This window comes from Pelobates fuscus, chromosome 7, assembly GCF_036172605.1.
Source record: "Pelobates fuscus isolate aPelFus1 chromosome 7, aPelFus1.pri, whole genome shotgun sequence".
Taxonomy (NCBI): Eukaryota; Metazoa; Chordata; class Amphibia; order Anura; family Pelobatidae; genus Pelobates; species Pelobates fuscus.
Window position 1 is genome coordinate 102,312,010 of NC_086323.1, and position 23,189 is coordinate 102,335,198.

At 41.3% G+C, this 23,189-nt stretch overlaps 1 protein-coding gene across 1 annotated transcript; it reads left to right on the forward strand.

The window, feature by feature from the left end:
• Positions 1-860: 860 nt before the first annotated feature.
• On the forward strand, positions 861-20,806 carry CCDC174 (coiled-coil domain containing 174). The gene is made up of 11 exons (XM_063427389.1): positions 861-1,013; positions 2,050-2,154; positions 2,851-2,951; positions 3,195-3,253; positions 6,111-6,270; positions 10,231-10,326; positions 15,714-15,850; positions 18,303-18,397; positions 19,152-19,287; positions 19,506-19,649; positions 20,223-20,806. Exons 1-11 carry the CDS (start codon positions 975-977, stop codon positions 20,498-20,500), a joined length of 1,350 nt encoding a protein of 449 aa, XP_063283459.1. The 5' UTR covers positions 861-974; the 3' UTR covers positions 20,501-20,806.
• Positions 20,807-23,189: the final 2,383 nt, after the last annotated feature.

Sequence of the window (23,189 nt, forward strand, 5' to 3'; positions counted from 1 at the left end):
CTGCAAGGTAATTATTGCAGTTTATAAAAACTGCAATAATTACACTTGCAGGGTTAAGGGTGATGGGAGTTGGCACCCAGACCACTCCAATGGGCAGAAGTGGTCTGGGTACCTGGAGTGTCCCTTTATGGACACGACGGGAACTTTCCATCATGATTGCCTTTCATTTCTAAAGTTGTGTCCTTAACGGGTTAAAGGACTGCTTATGAGATAGTAGCGATGCAGATGCAATAAAAGCATCACCATTCTGATAATTTGCAACCACAAGTCAAACTAAAACCACAAACACCTCAACTGACTTAATGATGAGTTTAAGCAATGTTATATAACAATTCCTCATAAAACAATTATACAAAATGACGAATAAACAATCTAGCTAAAATATAATGCAAAATGTGTATAACATAATAAATACACATATGCACACTAAAAAGTCTATTTAAACACCTTAAAGAAACAAGCAGCCACACTGCTAAGTTTATAAGGAATATAATACATTAATCATTCATTCCTGTCACTGGATCTCCAACTCAGCTATTTGTGCTGCAATCTATTTTGTCCTTAATTCCACATTCCCTAATGGAAGTTATTTGATAAAAGGGAAATGAGAGGGACTGTAAAAGGATATTAATGTCAGCACTTGGGCCAAACTGGAATTTAAGAACTGAAACTGATAATATTAACAACTAAACTATGTTGAAATGTCCTTGTCAATAATGCCAACAAATCACTGTCTAGTAACTTAGTCCCTGTCAGTGGCTGTCATGCTGCACTGCGAAATGTGACCTTCCTAAGATGGCGCCAGCAGCAGGACGCGGCCGCGAGTTACGGTGAACAACGGCAAAATAAGACTTTTTTTGTTTTACGTTAGGAACAGTGCTTTACGGCACTGTTCGTTTCGGTGTAAACATGGAGGTCGGCGGCTCTGGGTGAGGATCACTTACTGCAACTGAGTGTGTTAGACGGACTGCGGGATGGACAGGAAGAAACCGCTACAGGTCACAGCGACCTCGGTGAGTGAAACTAAACCCCATATATCGCTTTATACACTCAGCACTCACTACTGAGGGGGAGAGGCTGCCTGTTCACCCAACGAGGGAGAGAGACTGCTTGTTCACCCACCGAGGGGGGAGAGGCTGCCTGTTCACCCACCGAGGGGGGAGAGGCTGCCTGTTCACCCACCGAGGGGGGAGAGGCTGCTTGTTCACCCACCGAGGGGGGAGAGGCTGCTTGTTCACCCACCGAGGGGGGAGAGGCTGCTTGTTCACCCACCGAGGGGGGAGAGGCTGCTTGTTCACCCACCGAGGGGGGAGAGGCTGCTTGTTCACCCACCGAGGGGGGAGAGGCTGCTTGTTCACCCACCGAGGGGGGAGAGGCTGCTTGTTCACCCACCGAGGGGGGAGAGGCTGCTTGTTCACCCACCGAGGGGGGAGAGGCTGCTTGTTCACCCACCGAGGGGGGAGAGGCTGCTTGTTCACCCACCGAGGGGGGAGAGGCTGCTTGTTCACCCACCGAGGGGGGAGAGGCTGCTTGTTCACCCACCGAGGGGGGAGAGGCTGCTTGTTCACCCACCGAGGGGGGAGAGGCTGCTTGTTCACCCACCGAGGGGGGAGAGGCTGCTTGTTCACCCACCGAGGGGGGAGAGGCTGCTTGTTCACCCACCGAGGGGGGAGAGGCTGCTTGTTCACCCACCGAGGGGGGAGAGGCTGCTTGTTCACCCACCGAGGGGGGAGAGGCTGCTTGTTCACCCACCGAGGGGGGAGAGGCTGCTTGTTCACCCACCGAGGGGGGAGAGGCTGCTTGTTCACCCACCGAGGGGGGAGAGACGGCTCGTTTACTCTTAGAGATGGCCTTCCCATTCAGTCACTCACTTGCTCTTGTGGAAACTGTTCGTTCACTCAGTGGGATAGTGCTCTGTTCCCTCGCACGGGTGGGAGACTGCCCATTCACTCTCTCGCTCGGTGTGGGACTGCCCATTCACACTCTTGCTCGGCAGGGACTGCTCCTTCATTTGCTCATCAGAAAATAATTTAAATATTTGTTTTTTAGTTGGTAGATCTCAAGGCTGAGCTTTTCAGGAAACAAGAAGAATTCAAGCAAGAGAAGCTTTCCAAAGATGCTGGAGGACCCTCAAAACCAAAAGGAGTCCCCAAAGTGGGTAACAAAAATATAACCTGGCGTTGATTTTTTTATATTATTCTAATGTTAACATCTCTTCTGCATGATCCAGTACTGATCCCATTTATATCATATTTATTTTATTAAAGAGGAGGCATGGTACAGCATAAATAAAGTGTGTGTATACACTCTTTATAGGTTATATTAAAGGAAGATACAGTAAGTTCAGTATTGCATATTACAGTCTATGTATATTTAACACAAGTATACTTAGCACTACACAGATTACATTATTGTAGAGGGGGATACAGTATTTGTAGTAGATATAAATTGTATTAGTTTTTATAGGTTACAGGTGTGCTTGGCTCTTTGTTCCATTTCAGTAAAGGTAGTTAAGTATAGTGCAGCAGATATTATGAAGGGATACAATATATATGCATTTAATATGTAGGTTGTCTATGTCCTATATTGAATGCAATATGACCCTAATGCATATATCCATATTCAAACTGGCATGATATTGCAACCCATATTCAGGTTTAGAGGTGTTCAGATATTATTAAAGTTAACTAAATAAGTTCAGCACTTAAGTTATTAAGCACTAATTGTTTTTTGTGGTAAATACCAATACATTTTTAATTTTATAAATATATATGTAAGGGACAGATACGATTTGGGATGGTTATAGAGCCACTTTAATATTTTGCTTAAAGAATTAATTTCCTCTTCCAGAAACCCAGTGTGTGGAGTAAGCAGAATGCAGGGGTTGCAGGCCGAGCAGGAAAAGATTTTGACGAAGTGGTGGAACAGGATAATCCTTTGGAAAAATCCAGGTGAATGTCCTCTGCATCTAATATGTTATGTACTTGACCAGGAGGGGTGGGTTGGTTGTGAGTGAATTTATGAAGAAGACTGTCCCAAATGTATCTTGGATGAGGTTGGTTGCAGGTAAGAGTTGTGAATTAACTCCAAGGGCACAGTTGAGGTTCAGAATAAATCGGAGGGCTGTCAGTGGTTGGTGCAAATTAATATTGTTGGAGGTTCTTGCTCTAACTAGAAATATGTCTCTGTTCCAGGCAGAAGCTAGAGGAAAAGGCTCTTCTTTATGAAAAGATGACCAAAGGAGATTTCCCTGGTATGTCATTAGATTAATTAGGATTTTGAAGTGCTGTTCTATTTTTTTTTAATTTTTTTTTTTTTATGTACTTTAATAGACTTTATCTTTTTAGGAGGATATAGAGTGTCCAGTGCTTACTATAATAATAATTTTGTGCTATGATGTCGGTTGCAACCAGAAACATCATCTCAAATTTGGAGTCTTAAGTGGACACTCCGGGCACCAATACAAATTTAATGCTTTTGATTTGATGATGTTTTGGCATTAACATTCTGTACTTTTTGCATGCTCAAATCTTCAAAGTTTTTGCATAAAAATACTAAATGTTTTCCAGAATGCTGCACCATAATCCTGCCACTTTAGCCATCCTCCCTCACTCCAGAAAAATAGTTCCTTACAAAAGGAATACACACAACTCAGCCATTGGCAGTACTGAATGGTTTCAACTACAAAGAACCTGCATTAGAAGGACAGGACACCCAGCACCCAAGGGGGCATACAGTAAGAATATCACTACTTGTTTGTTTGTCTGCAGCCAGGTTGTGAATTAAAAGCAGCAGTGCTCTTGGGGCACAGACAGTGTGCATACCTTTTGATAAGGAAGTTTTTCTGGCACAAAAAAGTGCTTAGCAAATGAGGCAGGCTTATGGTTCAGAATTCTGCAAAACATTTATTTTCCTGTGCAAAAACTATAAAGAGTTGAGCATGCAAACAAATGCAGCATATTACCGAACACCCTCTATATTTCGGTACTACAAAATGCACAATTTTTACGCATCCCTTCCTGGCAGGACCATGGTACATAGAACTACTACACAATATGAAGGTTCTGTGCAGCAGGGGAACACGAGAGGAATCCTGATACTTGACTCCATGCTTCTTACTCCTACCCCATTCTTCTTACTCCTACCCTGGCAAAGCCAGAGATTTACATCGCGAAATGGGAATGCAAAATGTGGTGTTGACGTAAGCGCAGTGGGAAAAGCACCAGGGCTCTGCTAGTTCCAAAATACAAGAATTAAATTATAGACTCCTAACATGCTGGTACATGACAGATGATTTGTTGCAATCATCACAAGATGTATGAAAAGTTGCGGTGTTGAGGTCGGTACCAACTTACACATATAGTGTCATATTGGACGCAAATCCATGCCACAATTCAAGACTTGATTGACACAGATATCCCGCTACAACTTCTTCTAATGCTCCTACACCACACGAAGATGCTTTTCTCCAGGTATAAAAAAATCGTTAACTAAACATTTTTTTGAATGCAGCTAAATCCCTAATTTCTCTAATCTTTTTTAAACCGATTGCAACATCTCTCCAGCAGTGGATGCTCAATGTGCAGGAATTGAGCGTTGCAAGCAGATTTGGGCCTTGTGGAGGGACTTTATGGCTAGGAAAGCAACAACTCCCAATTAGATGGTCAGTCGGAGTTCAGGTGGGACACCATTGGTTCTGGCCGTGGGGTCTAACTGTGGGGGGGTGGGGAAGGGGGGGGTGTAGTGAGGGCAGTTTATGTATAAATGAATATGGATGTTTTTTTTTTTTTTTTTTTTTTCTTATTTTCTTTACTTTTCTCCATTGTGTTTTCTTTTATTTGTCAAGTATGCCAACCCATGGGGTGGCGAGGGGGAAGGTCGAAGACAGGGGACGGGATTGGGTAGGATCTGCATAAGATACACAATTGTTAGACTTTGACAGAACTCGCTGTTTTCAACATACTCGACTCCTGGGACTCGCTTGTAAACTGATCGCACCATCTCTCCAGCAGTGGATGCACTTGGATTTGGAGTTAACGTATGAATAGCCAACGGATGTACAAGTTGTCAACCTGATACTGGTGCTTTACTCAAATGAGTCAGATCTCGGGCTTTTTGAAAAAACAAACAAAATTGTCTGTACACTCTGTTAACGATTGGAGCTGTTGTGCAGTGTGTTTCTGAATGTACTGATGTAGTGTTCACTGCTAAAAAAAAAAAAAAAATCAAATTAAAATTGTCAAAAAAACCTGCATATATGAGGTCAAATGCATTAAAGCTGTATTGGTGTCCGGAGTGTTCTTTTAATGATTACAAATTGCCAGAGGTACAAGGAGAGCTACAATCTTGATATTTTAGTGTTGGTATTTAATGTGCTTAGTGTCCTTGTTGATATAAATTTTTTTGCTATAGTTGTAATAGGTTGATTATGGACTTTTAAGCTTAATTATGTTTAGAAAATAGACCAGATATTGTTGAATATAATGCACTTTATTAGAAAAATCTATAGTAGACACTGTATTTTTTATGTTTTATAAATGTATTTTTGTTTTACGTGATGTAAATTCACATAATTAAATAAGCAAAAGAAGGAAAAATGCTTAGTGGCAAAGCGATAGTTAAATGTCATGGTATAGTCTGTTACGTAGATATGCACTTACTATTTTCTGACACATTGATTTAATGTGATCTTTAACCCCTTAAGGACACATGACATGTGTGACATGTCATGATTCCCTTTTATTACAGAAGTTTGGTCCTTAAGGGGTTAAAGAGTAGTTCATTTATTATGTGCCATCCTTAGTCACTGAATGTCAGTGTTCCGTTCCTTCCATTCTCTGTCTCCTTTATTTACTTGAACATGATGATTTGAGATTGCTACGCTTGGTTGCCACTGTAGCTGTCCCTTTCATGTATGCGAAGAGAAGCTCTCATTTGGCACACACTTCACACACACTCTCCTTTTAAGTTACTCTCTCCTTTTTTGAAGTGCAGTATCAAAGCTCTGATTCTTAAGCCCATTATTTTTTTCTTTGAGTGAAGTGGAAATGTAACTCAAAACGTTTTTTTTATTTCCTGTTCTCTGTTGGGAAAACACCATCACCTAACAGATGAGGAGACAGAAGAGCTGTACCTGGTGGATTTTGCTCAGAAGATTATAGAGAAACGGAAGGAGGTGCAGGCTTTATGTCAAAAGGAGAAGACAACAGAAGAGGATGAAATTAATCCTGGTCTACCAATTCCAGCTCCTCAAGATCCGGGAGAAGAATGGTTTGTTAAAACTAGTGTTCTCCTCTCTAAATAGCATGCATAATTTGAACAAAAAATAGAAACATTTCCTCACATTATGCAGCATGTACACCAGTGCTGGTCAAAAGGTAGATACCCATCTGTTGTAGAACCACACTACCTTTGATGCTTTGCCAGTCTTAAAGATGGGGGGAAAACCTTTTGGCCACCAATGATGTACACTTTTAACTCCTTCCTGACCTCGGACGTACCCGGTATTCAAATACACTTAGAATAACGTTTATTTTATTTTATATATATATATATATATATATATATATATGTGTGTGTGTTATACATACTAGGTACGTCCGACAAAAAATGGTTGTTGGTACGTCCGCGGAAAATAGGAGCCCTTGACTTACCTGGATGGGCAATTACAGTCAGGCGGGACTGCTGGAGAATCCTGCAGTCCCCCTGCTGCAGCTCCGGCCACCCCGGCCCTCCAGGGCCATGTGATCACCATGATCACTTTGCCGCAATAGGAGTCTATGGAGCTGCCAGCAGGGGGACAGTCTGAGCTGTCAGTCGCCCAGGCAGCTAAAAAAAATGTGTGTGTATATATATATATATATATATATATATATATAACAAAAACAGCAGTAACTGGGCTGCACTCACGGTCTTGTGTAGAAAAAGTATTAAGGTCCCTGTGTGGACCGAAACATCAATTTTGCTACCACTTATGGAATAAATTTATACTTTTTCTACACAAGACCGTGAGTGCAGCCCAGTTACTGCTGTTTTTGTTCTATCTACAACCCCATGGGACTTGGCACCCGGCAAGTATCATTTAACAATTTATTAACTTCAAGCAAGAGTGCATGGCATTTTCTATTTTTTTTTATATATATATATATATAATTAATAAACAATACAAAAGATCCAGCGCACTCTCCTATCTACTAAACAGCAACTTCAATGTTTACAGATTGTATTAGTTTTTAAAAGGTTTTTTTAAAAACACCTAATCTAGGCAAAAAATAATGGGGATTTAGTTACATTATATGATCATACATTGCATAAGCCTGCCACAACGTCAATGTACCCCATCTTTGGCAGGTCCTACTCTCACAGTCTAATGTCTGCTCTTATGAGATTAACCCACTTGGGGAAAAAATCCATCTGAGGCTCTCTGCAGTACAAGGCTAAATAGGGACCTGAGATGAGGCACCTGTGACAGGGAGGGGTGCAAAACCAAGGAGTTGGCTAGACTCCCAAATATATATATATATATATGTGTGTGTATGTATGTATAATATATTATAAAATAATTAAAGCATTTTATAATATATTATACATATATAATGCATACTTGAAAACTAGAGAAATCTGGATGTATCCGTCCTGGTAAAATATTTTATAAATAAATATATGATTTCATTATAAGTGTACTTTGAGATTTTATATATATATATATATATATATATATATATATATATATATATATATCTCAAAATACACCTATAATGAAATCATATACATATATACATATATATATATATATATATATATATATATATATATATATATATATATATATATATATATATATATATGCGCACACACACAAACCATGATCCCAGCACTCCAGTTCCCTGGTCTTTAGAATGCCCAGGTGCTAACTCCAGCCATAATACAGGAATGAAGATGAATGCACTCTGGGATCTGTAGAAAGTATAGATGCTTTTATTCAGCACAAATCATACATCAACGTTTCAGGCCAACCAGACTTTTCTCAAGTGGTGCTGTAAGGGGCACAGCTGTGTATGTATACTAATAAGGAAGTCTTTTTATAGAGTGAGTGGGCATGGCTAGGTAGGCAGGTTTATGTTGCGGCATTCTGTAAAATCCCCCCTGAGCAAACACAGCATATTATGATGCAAAAATGCATTTGTTATATTGGTACCCATATTGTCTCTTTAAAGACCACAGTATGGGGGCGGAGCCAAGCAACGGACCTGAATGGCCGCACGCCGAAAGAGCTCTCCAATAAAACAGCACATTGGGCCTGATACCGAGAACCCAACTGCGCAGAACCAGCATTAAACTGACCCACCGAATACCACTAACGACATGGGTCGCAAATCTAAAAAACCGAAGCCTGACAACCCACGGCAACAACAAAATATCGGAGACATGTGGAAAAACGCATTGGGCGCCCAAGGCCCAAATATGGCCGCTTACGACGGCTACAGCTCGGAAATATCCGATGACTTCACCACTGAAGCAGGAATGATGACTCCACATACGGGGATGCCACCCCGCCAGTCACCTCCGAGACCCGACTCCTCACCGGTGACCGTCCCGGTCATGAGGGGCCTCCTGGCAGAGCTCCAAACGACGATTCAGGCCGACATGGCCCAGCTGCGCGCAGACCTGCAGGGCCTGACAGGCAGACTAAGCACGTTGGAGGCAGACTCCCAAGGCGCTAAGCAACACGCCCAACACTTGCAGCAATCAGTCCAAACTCTCACACAACAGCACCTCACCTATGAGCAACGTTTAGCTACACTGGAAGATAAGAGCCGCAATCGGAACATCAAAATCCGAGGTATAGGAGAGGACATACCAGAGTCTGAGCTCCCTCATACACTGAGGAGACTGATACACTCACTCCTACCCCCCAAACAAGCCAGACAGGTGCCCATTGAACACATGTTCCGCTTGCCGAGGTCAGCTAAAGCCCCAACCAAAGCCCCACGGGACCTCATAGTCCAATTCCAGAACCAAGGCGACAAACGGGCGGTGATGCAAGCCACACGGAACCACTCACCATACCCGTTCGAAAACATGCAGCTTTCCTTCTACGCAGATCTGTCAGGGTCCACTCTGGCATGGCGACGCACACTACAACCACTCACTGCTCTCCTGCGCCAGCATAACATCACTTACCACTGGAGAGGATCACGCTCTCTGCTTATCATCCACGGAACTGAATCCCACACCATCCGTGACCTGCAAGGAGCAGATGAACTGCTGCCAACACTGGGTATACCCTCGACCCCTCAGCTCCCGTCAGGGTCCAGCACTACATCGGCCAACGGCTCCACCTGGAACCCCGCGACAGTGGTCCCCTTCGTCCCCAGAGGAGCAGGGCCGGCAAACAAGCCAGCAGCCAAAACCTGAGGCGTCTCCGGAAACACCAAGTTGCCAGACCATCATACTTCTGCAGCACTACTTACTGCATCTGATGGACTCAGACATATAACATGTCGTTAACAGTTTGTTTTTTGCTTTTGTTCTTGCCTATGTTCTCCTTCTCACTTTCTTTTGAATTGCTAATTTCCATGTTGCTTTAAATTTTGTATTTATCTTTGACTCAGAGCGCTAGCAACCGTAACCATGGATACTCTATGGCGTTTTACATGAAGCTCCTTCTGAGCATCACCCCCCCCCCCCCCAGGGGTAATTGGGGTCCTATAGATGGGTGCAGACGGGCACATTAAACCACCCGCAACAGCTTAACCCCAGGGGGATAGAAGCTACCACACCAGAGCCGGCACAGTAGGCCTTCCAACCCCAGACCTAAAGTTTGACACAACAATGCCTAGACCCCCCCACGCCAGCGAGGTACCCGCTGCCCTATAGCTTCATAATACGAGACTTTCTCGCTTTAAATTTTCTAAGGCGATGTACCAGACAGTTCCCAGTTATTTTAGTATGTCTACTACAACCAGCTTCTCTCAAACTTATTAAATACAAAAGTGCTTCTTTCAGTAAAGCCACTGTGATAACCCTGATGATTACATGATTAGTGCTGTTGTGGCACATGAGATATGTTTGTACCTACCTATGCACAAAAAATAAAGAATTTATAAAAAAAAAAAAAAAAAAAGACCACAGTATACTGTCATTGTAGCAACCTTTTCGAGTTATTTGAGAACACTTTCTTTGTATTTTATCTGTAGCACACATTAAATGAAAGGTTTCTTTTGTCAGGGTGGATTATGTAGACTCACTTGGCCGATCCAGAAGGTGCATGAAGAAGGACCTTCCAGACCTTCTAAAAATGGATAATGATCTGAAAGGAAAGAGGTGAGGATATCACAATATCACATTTTCTTTGCTCTATATGTAAGAAGTAGAAGCGCATATCAAACATCTGTTTAGCATATCTGTTTTTGCGGATGTTCCCAAGTTAAGGAAATAGTACAGTCCCATAGCTAATTAAGGTAGATCATTTTAAACGTGCACTTATATTGTATGCAAACATGGCACAGCTGAGCCTGGTATACAGTGTTAATCCCATACTATGTTCAGGGATGAAACATGTACCAAAACATAATGGAAATGCAGCATTGGCAGGTCATGTACCCATCACAGACTATGAGGATCCAGTTTGAAAGCGGGAGTTTGTTTTGAAAGTAGACGAATGACTGAAAATTGCAGCCTTCAGATGTGCAAAAGGGCATCAGGATTTGCATGCTTTCAAAATAGGTAAGCAGACCTATATCTTTACGCCCCCAGCAGCCAGCTTCCTGCTTCATCCACTGCAAGGCTTAAAGGATTACAAACATTAGCAATAGAAACATAAAAGGAGAAAAACTCCTAGAGTTTTAAAGAGTTGCTTGTCCACACAACTCGGGGGTTTACACCCTTAAATTTGAACAAAAATAAACTCTGGATAAATTTATAAATAAAACAGAACTTTTATTCCATCCTTAATAAAATGTGTTTAAAAGTTTATTACTTAAATACATGTGTTATTAATCAAATCACCCTTAATAAACATACTGGATGAAAGAATGTCTCATATTCCTATAAATAAATATCAACTTAAATGGTGAGAGTTACCTGCTGAATATAATAATTACCTAAATCACTTCCTGTAGTTCCCTAAAGTACTAATCAAAAGGGGTCACTATATCCCTGAGCTTATTAACACCCTGTGTTACCCTAAATTAGTTGGTGTCTCTGTTCCATAGGTATTCCTTTTGGTAAAATTACATTTGAACTAAGCATGGAAACCTAAAAGAAAGGAGCTACCTTTAAATGTTCCTATAGTAATATCTAAGCCTCAATTGTAAACTGGTATAAATCGACAATACCAAAGAACAAGACACCATGTAAACAAAGTGCTGTAATGGCTGTTCCCTATATTAACCCTTGGATAAAGGCAAATAATGTCTGGACGTCCCTACTTCTTGCCAGCCATACAATACAAAGTAACAAAAGAGAAAGGTTGCGCAAAAGACAAAAGTAGGTACTTAGAAATATATCTTTAAAAGAGTCCAATATTGATGTCAAATTCAAAACACAAATAATACCAAAAAGAGTCCTAGAGCAGTTCTTGCCAGGGGGTTAGCCAGCAGTCTTATGGGGGGAATGTTATCTGTAGAAGTCAGATGGAAACAACTTGAGGGATCTGTATGGGGAACACAGAGAGGTGCAATAAGTCCAATACAAAAGTAATCTTAAGGCAACAGGATCTAATGTAGTCCTACTCACGTTTAATAGAGCTATAAACCAGCTCTAGTATGAATGGCATACGGCGGTACAATCCCCACTTATAGGATATGTGATGAGATGTAAATTTGCAGACGTTCATAGACCATTAAAGGGTAAAAAGAGGAGACAACTAATAGTGCTCACTGTATAAAAATATATAATAGGAGTATAAATATCAGTGTGTACTCACATTTGATTGAGCATACGGACTGCTCAATGAATCAGGAGTGAGTGGTACAATCCCCACCTAGGATTTCTTTGGACTAATACTAAACTGGAATAATAAAATCTTGATACCAAGCAGCGACAGTAAAAAAAATAAATAAAAAAAAATAGTAATAACAAATAGTGATACAAAAAAGTAAAATGGCAAAAATCTGTGTAGTTAAAAGTAGCCAAAGTACCTTTATTAAACACAATATTAAAAGTTCCACAACGTGTTTCACCTATAGAGGATTTCTCAAGTGGAGGTAAAATGATAGTATTGGTTTCTCTAGCGCTGTTTCATTTGTTTTGTGTCATGCAAAGAAAGTTGATCCAAAAAAAATGATAAGAAATAAACAAAAAAGTCCGCACACTCGATGCGTGTTTCACACGCTATGCCGGGGTCATCAGGGGTGGAGAAACACAATGGCTCAATCGAGCAATTGAATAGTCCGCCCCTGTTGCTGATACGTGGATTGTAAGTCATGTGATCATATAATGACAATGGAGAACAACAAAACCAAATATATTAAGTATACATGAAAAACACTCATCGGCTCCAAACTATAGCATTAAATTACTATGGCCAGCAATATTTTTAAGAATTTTATGTTAAAAGTGGATATTAAAGGGGATGCTAAAGTAGTGTGCACCATGAGTGATCAATAGTGACATATAAAGTGGGAGGAGTTTGATTCCCCCACAACCTCAATAGAAGAAGTGGGCGTATATAGTGGCAGGAATAAGGAGTTCTGGCCAAGCACTATTTAGTTACTAGTCAAGTAATGAAAGGATGAGGAGTAGAGATACTTTATTCTAAGAAGCTGAAATGATCAAATGGCATGATTGAGAGAGGGTAAATAGGTATGCCAGAGCAAAAAAGTGCACTTGAAAGGTGACTCAAGCCTTAAACACCGAATAGGGGATAACCCACAGTAATCTCAGACCAAATACAGGAGCAATAAATATAAACACATTAGGACAGGGAATAGCAATCAAATAAGTTGGGAGTGAAGCAGAGCTGGAAGAGAGAGTAAAGTGCTGCCGTGTAGGAGACAGCAGGCGACAGGTATGTGAGGTAGAGGTTACTCTGGGAGGCCATAAGTTTTCCTAAAGAGATGGGTTTTAATGCATTTCTTAAATGATTGAAGACTAGGGGAGAGTCTGGTTGGGGTAGGCAGGCTATTCCATAGGAAGGGAGCCGCCCCCGAGAGAAGTCCTGCAAGTGTAAGTTGGCCGTACGGGTGCGAGCAGCAGAAAGGAGAAGGTCATGGCAGAGCAGAGGGAACAAGAAGGAGCATACCTATGGATCTGTGAAGAGATATAAGAGGGGCTAGAATTGTTCAGTGCTTTATAGGTATGGGTTAGCACTTTGAATTGACTCCTATAGGATACAGGAAGCCACTGTAAGGACTGACAGAGGGGTGAGGTGTGAGAGGACCGACTAGAGAGGAACATCAGTCTGGCAACGGCATTCATTACAGACTGTAGCGGGGCAATACGGCTTTTGGGAAAACCAATCAGAAGAGGGTTACAATAATCCATGCAGGAAATTACTATAGCATGGACAAGCTCCTTGGTAGCATCTTTTGTAAAAAAAAGGGATGGATGCGGGCTATGTTTTTAAGTTGGAATCTACAGGATTTGGCAACATACTGGATGTGAGGCTCAAAGGCCAGAATAAAGTGTGACGCCAAGACAGCGCGCTTGCAAGGATGGACCTGTGTGGATACCATTAACTTGAAGGGAGAGCGAAAGAGAATTATCAGTATTAGGAGGAGGAAAGAAAAGGAGCTCAGTTTTAGAGAGATTGAGTTTCAGAACGCTTGAGGACATCCTGTCAGAGAAGGAAGAAAGGCAATCAGTGACACATTGCAGGACGGCCGGGGAGAGGTCCGGGGAGAAGAGATATATCTTGGTATCATCAGTGTACAGGTGGTAGTGGAATCCAAAAGAGGTAATCAGTTTGCCAAGAGAGGCAGTATGAAGAGAAAATAGAAGGGGACCAAGGACAGAGCCTTGGGGGGTTCAAACCGAGACAGGACGAGGGGAGGAGGTGTCATTAGAAAAGGAGACACTGAATGAGCGTTGGGAGAGATAAGCGGAAAACCACGAGAGGACAGTCACAGAGACCGAGTGATTGAAGAGTTTGAAGGAGGAGAGCATGATCAGCGGTGTCAAAGGCAGTAGAGAGGTCAAGAAGAATAAGTATGGAGTAGTGGCCTTTGGATTTAGCTGCAATTAGGTCGTTGGTAACTTTGATAAGAGCAGTATCAGTAGAGTGGAGAGGGCGGAAGCCAGATTGAAAAGGGTCAAGGAGATGATACCTCTCCTTAGGCTTTTCTGCAGGGCTTGGTTACGTGTGAGTACTGGGTGTTGATAATCAATGCTGTTATTAGGGGCCCTGTCTGAAATATAAGGTCTGGGGTAAGAAAATAAATAAAAACAACATTATAGCTAAAAACTGATTTGTTTTTATTGGGCAGCATATGAGTACACAAAGTAAAGGATACACAAAACGTAAAGAAAATAATACTACTAAAGTGTACACATGTGTACATGTACTGAAAGGTAAGTCAATATTTGAAAAAAGATTTCCTGAATAAAGACACAAAAAACAAATACAAATGCAGAACAAATAAGAATATAGCTGTAGGGCTATATATTTTAAACTACCATATATACTTTTATATGCAAAGGCAATACTTTTCCATTAGGGTGAAAACGTCTCTAGTGTCATCCACTAGAGGCATGTTAACCCTGCAATGTAATCATTGGCACTCCTGTAAAATGTCAATATATTCAGTTGCACAGTTAAAACAGGGGCTTGGCATCCAGACCACTTCGAGGTGAAATGGTTTTGGTTACTACATAGTGTCTTTAATCATTAGAGGGTCCAGCAGCAGTTTAATGCTCTCATCCTACACAGGCAATGTGCAGGAAGTACCTATACTATAGACTTCACATTAATGCTGTAACTCCCAGAGTGCACCTACATGCTATGTATTATCAGATGCTACACAAGTAATTTTTGGGAACGTCTGCTGCCTTGTCCATTCCCAGCAGTTGTATTCCAAGAAGAGGCTGGCAGTGGCAGTAACGTTTAGATCTGGCTAATATGGTAGGGCTAGGAATTTTGAGCACTGACGTGTACAGGCCCATGCAGATGCTTGTGTACTTAGTATTGTAGGCGGAGTGCCTGATCATTCAAGCTTTGTCATTTTTGGAATGACTAAAAAAATGACATTGTTCACAGGTACTTGTATTGCATGTTCACAGGTACTTATATTGCATGTTCACAGGTACTTATATTGCATGTTCACAGGTAGTTATATTGCATGTTCACAGGTACTTATATTGCATGTTCACAGGTAATTATATTGCATGTTCACAGGTACTTATATTGCATGTTCACAGGTAATTATATTGCATGTTCACAGGTACTTATATTGCATGTTCACATGCAATTTGTTTTGGTAAGTGATAGAGCCAGTACCAGGAAGTATCATAGAGGGAAAGGCATTGTGTAAGTGCCTCCACTGCACTTCTCACTGCTGTAAGTAGTTCAAAAACTTTTACTGTGGAGAGGGAAAGATTTCTTTCAAATCTGTTATACAGGTATAGAATATCCAAAAAGTGCTAATTTATGTAATGAAAGTCCCTGCATAATACATTTTAGGTAAATTACATTATTATGAAAGGATGCATTACAATATGAATATAAAGTCATCCTTCTGATGTTCATTGTGATATCTTTGCTCCTTTTGTAGACCAGCTTCAGAGGAGAAGACTCTCCTGTCAGATGACATGAGGAGGGAGATGCAGAGAAAGCAGTGGGAACAGGAGGAGGAGGAAGCAATGAAAAGACCTGTGGGTCCCATGCATTATGAAGATATTCGGCAACATGGTACATTATATGTTCATCTGTTGGAAGTAATATACATAACAGCATCTGGAAATTGTATTTTTTCACTTTGTATACCTCAACAATATGGGTTTTGTCACATTTTAAAATATACCTTTTATATACCTTTGTGCCACAATACTGAGATAAAATCTCTAATATTGAAGGCAACATTTATTTATCCATTTTGTTTTGTTTGTTTTCTAATCATTTTTTTTGTTTGTTTTGCTGGTGGTACATCTTAACAATAATGTCACTACGACACAGTTGTTTGAATACAATAGCATCACAGCATTCTAAAGCATGTCATGTGGACAGCACATACATAAAATAGGTAAACAGCAACACATGAAAAAAAACACACATGAACAATTAATATTCTAGTATTACCAGGGGTTCATGTGGTGTTTGGGACGGTTATAGTACAGGCGGTAAGTATCATGTGGTGGCTCCCTAAGAAAGGGGGGCAGTACAAGAGGGTGATACGTAAAGCCAACTCAATGGGAAAATAGGGTGCAATATTGAGCCTGGACAAGACAAAACAGGAGGGTTTGAACCCTAACAGTGGGGATTAATCTGTATCACTTATTAAATTGCCCTTAACCGAGGGGGGGTAATGTATCGAGTGTACTATAGTGATAGTTTGGTTGGCATTTGCCTGTCAGGGATCACCTACGTCAAATCCTTATATAGACAGTGTAAATGTGTCAAGCAGACAGGGTTGGTGTAGAACATAGTGACACTTGTTGGGGTGAGAGAAAATGCAAAAACATCAACATAACACTGAACATTAAACTGCACAATAGCAAGTAGCAGTAATATCGGCAGGTGTAGTCAGGTGGTCTGAGGAGTTGACCCTCCAACTCTAGGTACAGAGGGATCCACGGTGGCTGGATTCCAGGCTTGGGGTGAGGTTTAGTGATTTACCTTGGAGGATGGTATACAGAGGCCCACTGTAGCCAGGAATGCGGTGGCCTCTGATTCGGATGCCAAGTCTGTTTATAGTATCAGAATGGTCCACCAGTAGGGTTTTAGATGCTCCCCATTTGTAGCTGATACCTGCTGAGCGCAGCTGGGTTGTTTTGTGGAGGGACTTGCACCACTGCAGGGTAGCTCTGGTCAGGTCTTGGTACACGTACAGTTGTGAGTGCTCGAAATGTATAGGACATTTGACCCTTCAGTATCATCGAAAGGTGCCCCTTGTATTGAGAATTCACGTAGCACATGATGACATCTTGCACGGCTGTTGTGGAATTCTAGGTTATTCTAGATAGTCTATTAGCCCCATCAATGCATCAATTTCTTGTCTTATTTGGGCAGGTAGAACGGTTGCCACCAGGCAATGAAGATAATGAGGCAGTTCTTTCGCCGTGATTGCGATTGGGCCACCTCTTATCTTTACATGATAGCACCTAAGAGCAGAGAGTTGGGTGGTGTATATCTGTTAGGTAGACTGGAATTTGTGGAAGGAGTCCTTCATATTAGAGACATCAGTACGCAGTTGCATAGAGTCCTCCTCTGTGTCCCCCTCTCTGTCCGTGACATGTCAGATTTCCGTTCTTTTCACAGCTAGGTCTGTTGCCCATAGCTTTTATATATCGAGCAAAAAGGTCTGGATGTCCTGCTTTGTGGCAAGGTTCCCATTGGGGCTTCACATTGAGCAGATACTGCCATCTCTTGTTCTCGAGAGGGTAGTTTCCCACTGTTACCTGGTGGGTCAGAGAGGACTGACTCAGCCGCATTCTACTCGGCCGCCATATTGGGTTGTGACTTCTTCTGTACCATGGCACCTCTCTCTTGGGAACCAGGCATGACCACAGGTGAGGGCTTCTGCAATTTCCACCCCATAGTCTGCATGGGGGCTACGGTTGGCAGCAGAGGCTGAGGTTTAGCGGGGCGATCTGCCAAAAAGGGTATCCCAGTAAGGAAATGCCTGTGTCTTGTAGGAACCACACCTGCACCACAGCTTTCGGTGCCTTGAAGAAAGGCATTAATGGATGCAGAGACTTCTGCGGCAATGAGAGCAAGTTCTGTCTGAACTGAATGGCCTCTGTAGTGAGGAATTTTGGTCTGATTTAGCTCATGGTCGGCGGCAACTGAGTGAGATGCCCTACCCTTATTATGTTTTTTTTTATTGTGTTTAATGCTCTGTAATAGTATGTACAATAATGGGAATACCAACCATAAGTGATCAGCACCTCAATAAAAAGAAAAATACTTTTGATTTTAAGCTTCTCATCCTATTAAAGTTTCTATTCTCACTGCAAATGTCAGTCTACCACCTCATAAATATACTTACACTGTAAATAGTGTGCAAATTTTGTAGATGAGAAGATTGTTATAAATACTGCATATCATAGCCTTTGTGATCTAAATTTTTTTTTTTTTTGGTGTTACTTAATGCTGAATTTACTCAATGTGCATTAGGATCTTTAATCCCCTCTTTTTCTTTCAGAGGCCAGGCAGCTTGGTGTTGGCTATTTTGCCTTTGATCGTGATGAAGAGGCTCGTCGTAAGCAAATGGACACCTTGAATATGTTGCGAGATCAGGTATGGAGTTATGTGAATTAGGGAGTTTTTAGAATTAAAATGATCGTATTTGGCTCTGCAGAATTTGTTTACAATAATTCAATGCAAAGTTTGTTTAACCCCTTAAGGACACATGACATGTGTGACATGTCATGATTCCCTTTTATTCCAGAAGTTTGGTCCTTAAGGGGTTAATGACAGTCCGTGCTCAAGACAGAAAATTTACATTTTACTCTAGCCCTGAGGATCCATTTTTTAAGACTTATTTAGTAAATCTCGTCTTCTTAAGCATTGCACAGTTGTGTGTATCTGACCTTAAGTTCACCAAAAATGCATAGTTATAGAATCTTTACATCGCTGGAATGTTATCCGTTAATAGTGAATATAGGATCCCTGCATTATATTCTATATCTTTTCATGTTCACGGTTTATCTCATAACACATAGTTAAGTTTAAATATGTACAAGCTCAAAAGATTTTTAAATATGTCATGAAACTAGTTCAAACTTTTTTAATAGCCAGGCTTAAAACATATTTGGCACTGCAATCCTGGAGAGTCCATGACACAACTCAACAGGGGTGTATATCCACTTGCTGAGGCTGAATTTCACTTGCCATTGACTAATGAGAAGTAGGAATTTTGAGCCATTTTATAAAAGATACAAATAAGCATGATATCTCTAGTTTATATGGAGTTCCTTGGTTTTGTCTAGTTCAGAGACTTATCTTTGCTATTATTTATTTGCTTCATGAGAATGCTTTCTATCTATTTTAGACTGAAGATCAGAGGCTGAAACGTGAGCGACTTAAAGAAAAGCGTAACGCTATGCTACAAGCTCGACTCTCCAAATTACGTCAGCGAAAAATGAAGCAAATTAAAGGAGAAGGAGCAGAGGAGGAGAGAGTGCAGGGTGAGTGCACATATTTATAGGAGCATTATAAGAAAACCGAATTACCACAGCTCCCCACTTCTAACCAGTTTAGTATAACATTGGGGAATGGAGGCCAAGACTTGAGACAATCTATCCACTACATCAAACTGTGTATGTTGCTTTAGAGTGTCCTTTCAATTTTTGTCATTGGTGCATCTAGTCGTTATATCTTTATCAATGTTTTTTTGTGGTTTCAGGTGAGGAAGAAGGTGATCTGATTGGGCCAGAACCTCCTGAATCAGAACCTACAATATCTGAGCCAAAGGTGGATGTTGTGGTCCAGGAGAGGAAAGACACACAGCCTGGCATACCACATGTCAGAGAGTGGGACAGAGGCAAAGGTAGGAGCTGTTGTTACTATATTTAGGATCTAAACAGCAGGGACCTTGGGAACAGCTCAGAGCATGCAAATGAAATAGATCAGTTCAGCTGTTTAATCGGGAAACGCAATGCAATACTATCTTTGCTTGAGGCTTTTGATGAGGCAAACAGGATAATTATAAGATCAATTGAAAGTCATAGCCTGAAAACTACACATTTTCAAAAAAAAAAAAAAAAAAAAAACATTGCTGCTATTCCGTTAAATGTGTTAAGGAGATTATATGTAAGCCACTACCATACATTTATGCCAGCACTAAGCATTCTGTTTATTTGCCTTGAATATCAGTGTGATGCCGGTTGTCCCTCTAAAAGCTGGACATTGTATCTAGGCATCCAGATCTGAAGGCTCAGATTGTGATCACGATGTAAAATGTCATTAGTCCATAATATATAAAATGCACAATTAAAAAGAACACCCCTTAATAAAACACAGGCAGTTCAGCTAGGATGGACCTGTTGTGGTTTCTTTGCATATTCTCTTTGTGTAACTTTTCACTGTTGGTGTGTTGTGACATCATGATTTTTAACCTCAGAATTCACATTTGGACAATGGTCAAAACCTCGACCTGACTCTGAAGATGAGCGGGACCCAGAGTTTGCACCACCATCATCTTACTCTTCAAAGAAGAGGAAAACCCAACGCTTTAGGAAAAAAAAGAATAAAAAAAACCCCGGGCCTTCAACTGATAATATCAATCCTGGATCCAGCCAGACAACATTTTCTGAAGAGCAGCCTAGCCGAACCCAAAATGAGGGTCCAGACGGGAAGCGTTTGGATGACTTATTGTCTTACTATCGACGGGTGACTTGATCATCCATCAGGGTATAAACACGTGAACCAAGAACTTGCAGTACATTTTTATAAAATGGGGAATGGAGATGAATGTATTAAAAATATTGATATTTTATCTAATGCATTCAGGAGCAAGGTTCACATAAATCAGGTACAGTAAACATGGAAACCAATTGAATGTTCCTGTTGACTTACCACTTTTAGAATTTTATTCCTGGATTGCTGTTAATGCAATATCTCCAATGTACCTGTGGAACAAACTAAAAAGAAACACATTGTCTAAAGTCCTTGTTACATTATTAAAGAAAAAAAATATAAAAGATATTGTCACTTTCTACAGTGTAATTTATAATTTTTTTTAACTTTTGTGTAATGTTTAGACAGTCTGGGCTGATGTCTGCACTGCATTTAAACCCCTTAAGGACCAAACTTCTGGAATAAAGGGGAATCATGACATGTCAGACAAGGGGTTAATGCATTATATGGATACAATTATAGTATGGATGAAACTCCAGAACTAAAAAACAAACTCAAAAAGATATTTTGTTGTCAGGCAAATGTTGCCACTTAAATCAACTACAACATTTGAGCTTTTGATAATGATAGAACCTTTTATGGAAGGTTCTTTGTGACTGTTAGAATTGACATTCCAGCTCAATCGAAAGATATACATGAGACAAAGTAGGCCCCCGCCTTCTTTGGGCCTCACTTCCTAATTTCCTCTGCTACCTCTTGTCTCAAATCCCCACTGTATCCCTTAGAATGTAAGCTCACGGGCTATCTGTCAGACGTGGCTGCTCCATAAGTGCCCAACAGGGGATTTGAACCTGGGACTTTGCTGTCCTGGGCCGGCTATCTGCCTTTGAGCCACTGCAGTTACGATTCTTTCAAGCTGGTCTAGCCCTATGTAACAGAGCTCCCTGTACCCCTGCCTCTGTAGCTCCGCCAAGGACCACTCCTAGCTGGAACAGGGGACAAACCGCAGCACTTCTGCCCACAGTCGCAGTGGATTGACTGGGGCCCTGGAACTGCGCTCTCCTGGAGTCGAATGGGGCATTCGCTCTAGACACCTCCAGACACTGGACAACACTCAGTCCTTGGAGCTCTAGTCCTTATAAGGACCTTACCATTCACAATAAGATAATCCCTCCCCTGTGCCCGGGAGATAATTGAGCCAAGTATTGTATTAAACTCAATTATCTCCAGGTACAAAAAATACACATTTCACAAACACCTCTAGAGTACGTTAAAAGTACATAAAGCCCCACAAAGGTTACATCCCTTGATTGCCCCGATCTGGGTTTCCAACATATCCAAATATCACCCTGATTTGTTCAGGAATTTCCTGACAGTCACAATTTAACCGGCCACACGAATGGTCCCATGCCCAAAACAGTTCCAGAGAATCGGGGCTTGCGGTCGGTCTAGTTCTGTAGTTTAAAAGCTGAACAAAGTCAATGTTCTGACCCTGGAGCTTGTTCCCCTGGTTTTTGGGAACGTTTCCTTTGAACAGCGCCTTTCTAAGTTTTGTAGAACCGAACCCAAGCGATCATGATAGTCCAGCGGTGTTCGGGAGTTTCAGTGTCCGAAAATAGTTCCATGAACTCGATTAGTAACAAAAATGGAATACTACACATACTGATAAAAGGATCTATCATTATTTTTGTATATTTTGCAATACTTTTTGTGTAGATGTTTTTTGGTTTTCAGATATCTTGTCTGCAGCCTTTGTAATCACTCCCCTTCTAACCCTGCCCAGCATTTCTGTGGCTGTCCGATTACAGTCTTCCCAATGCAGCTCAAAGAGAAGCCTTTGCAAGGCAGGTACTCTGTGTAATTGCTGCCTCTAGAGTTTAGCTCCACTGAGCTAACCAAACCAGAAAGTAACAGGACCTGTTGTCTGACACCCAGGGGGGTGTAACAAGGTTAATTTATAAAAGTGCCAATTTCTACAGAAATCTGCACTGTTTGTAAGATGGGATAAAGGGATCACACTCTTCACACACACACAGCTAAACTGCCTCAGGAGTCTGGGATGTCCATTAACCCCGTAAGGACCAAACTTCTGGAATAAAAGGGAATCATGACGTGTCACACACGTCATGTGTCCTTAAGGGGTTAAAATAGTTATATATGTAACTATTTATTTTAATTTTATTTTTTATTTAAAATACTGTAGTGAAAAAACAGGACACCCAAGTTTTTAAATCCTTTTGTACTAAGAAGGTTAAAGTAACACTCCAGGCAGCTAAACAAGTTAAGCTTCAACTAAAGCTAATAAGCTCAAAATACCTGTGGCTATTGGATTTTCTTTCAATTCTGTGTTGTTTTCCTGCAGTGCTGTAAAATGTTTTGCTGTTTTCACCAGTGTAAGCCAGCCTCCTTAGCCACCCCCTGTCACATTTCAACATGTTCCTGATTCCCAGAAAGAAACATACCTTTTGCAGCCAATGAGAATAGAGGCATATATTATCTAGTGTAAGGAATGTTCACAGCACAGACTGCACTGCAGAGCCTAGACCCCATATGTGCCTCTCCCTCCCTCCCTGTAATGCACGTAATAAATTCTCCTCCAGCTACTGTCAGCCAACCTTCCTACCCTCCATTAACCCCTTCGATGTCAGCCAATCTCACTGCCCACTGTTAACCTCTTCCCTGCCAGCCAACCTACCTACCCACTGTTAACCACCTTCCCTGTCAGGCAGCC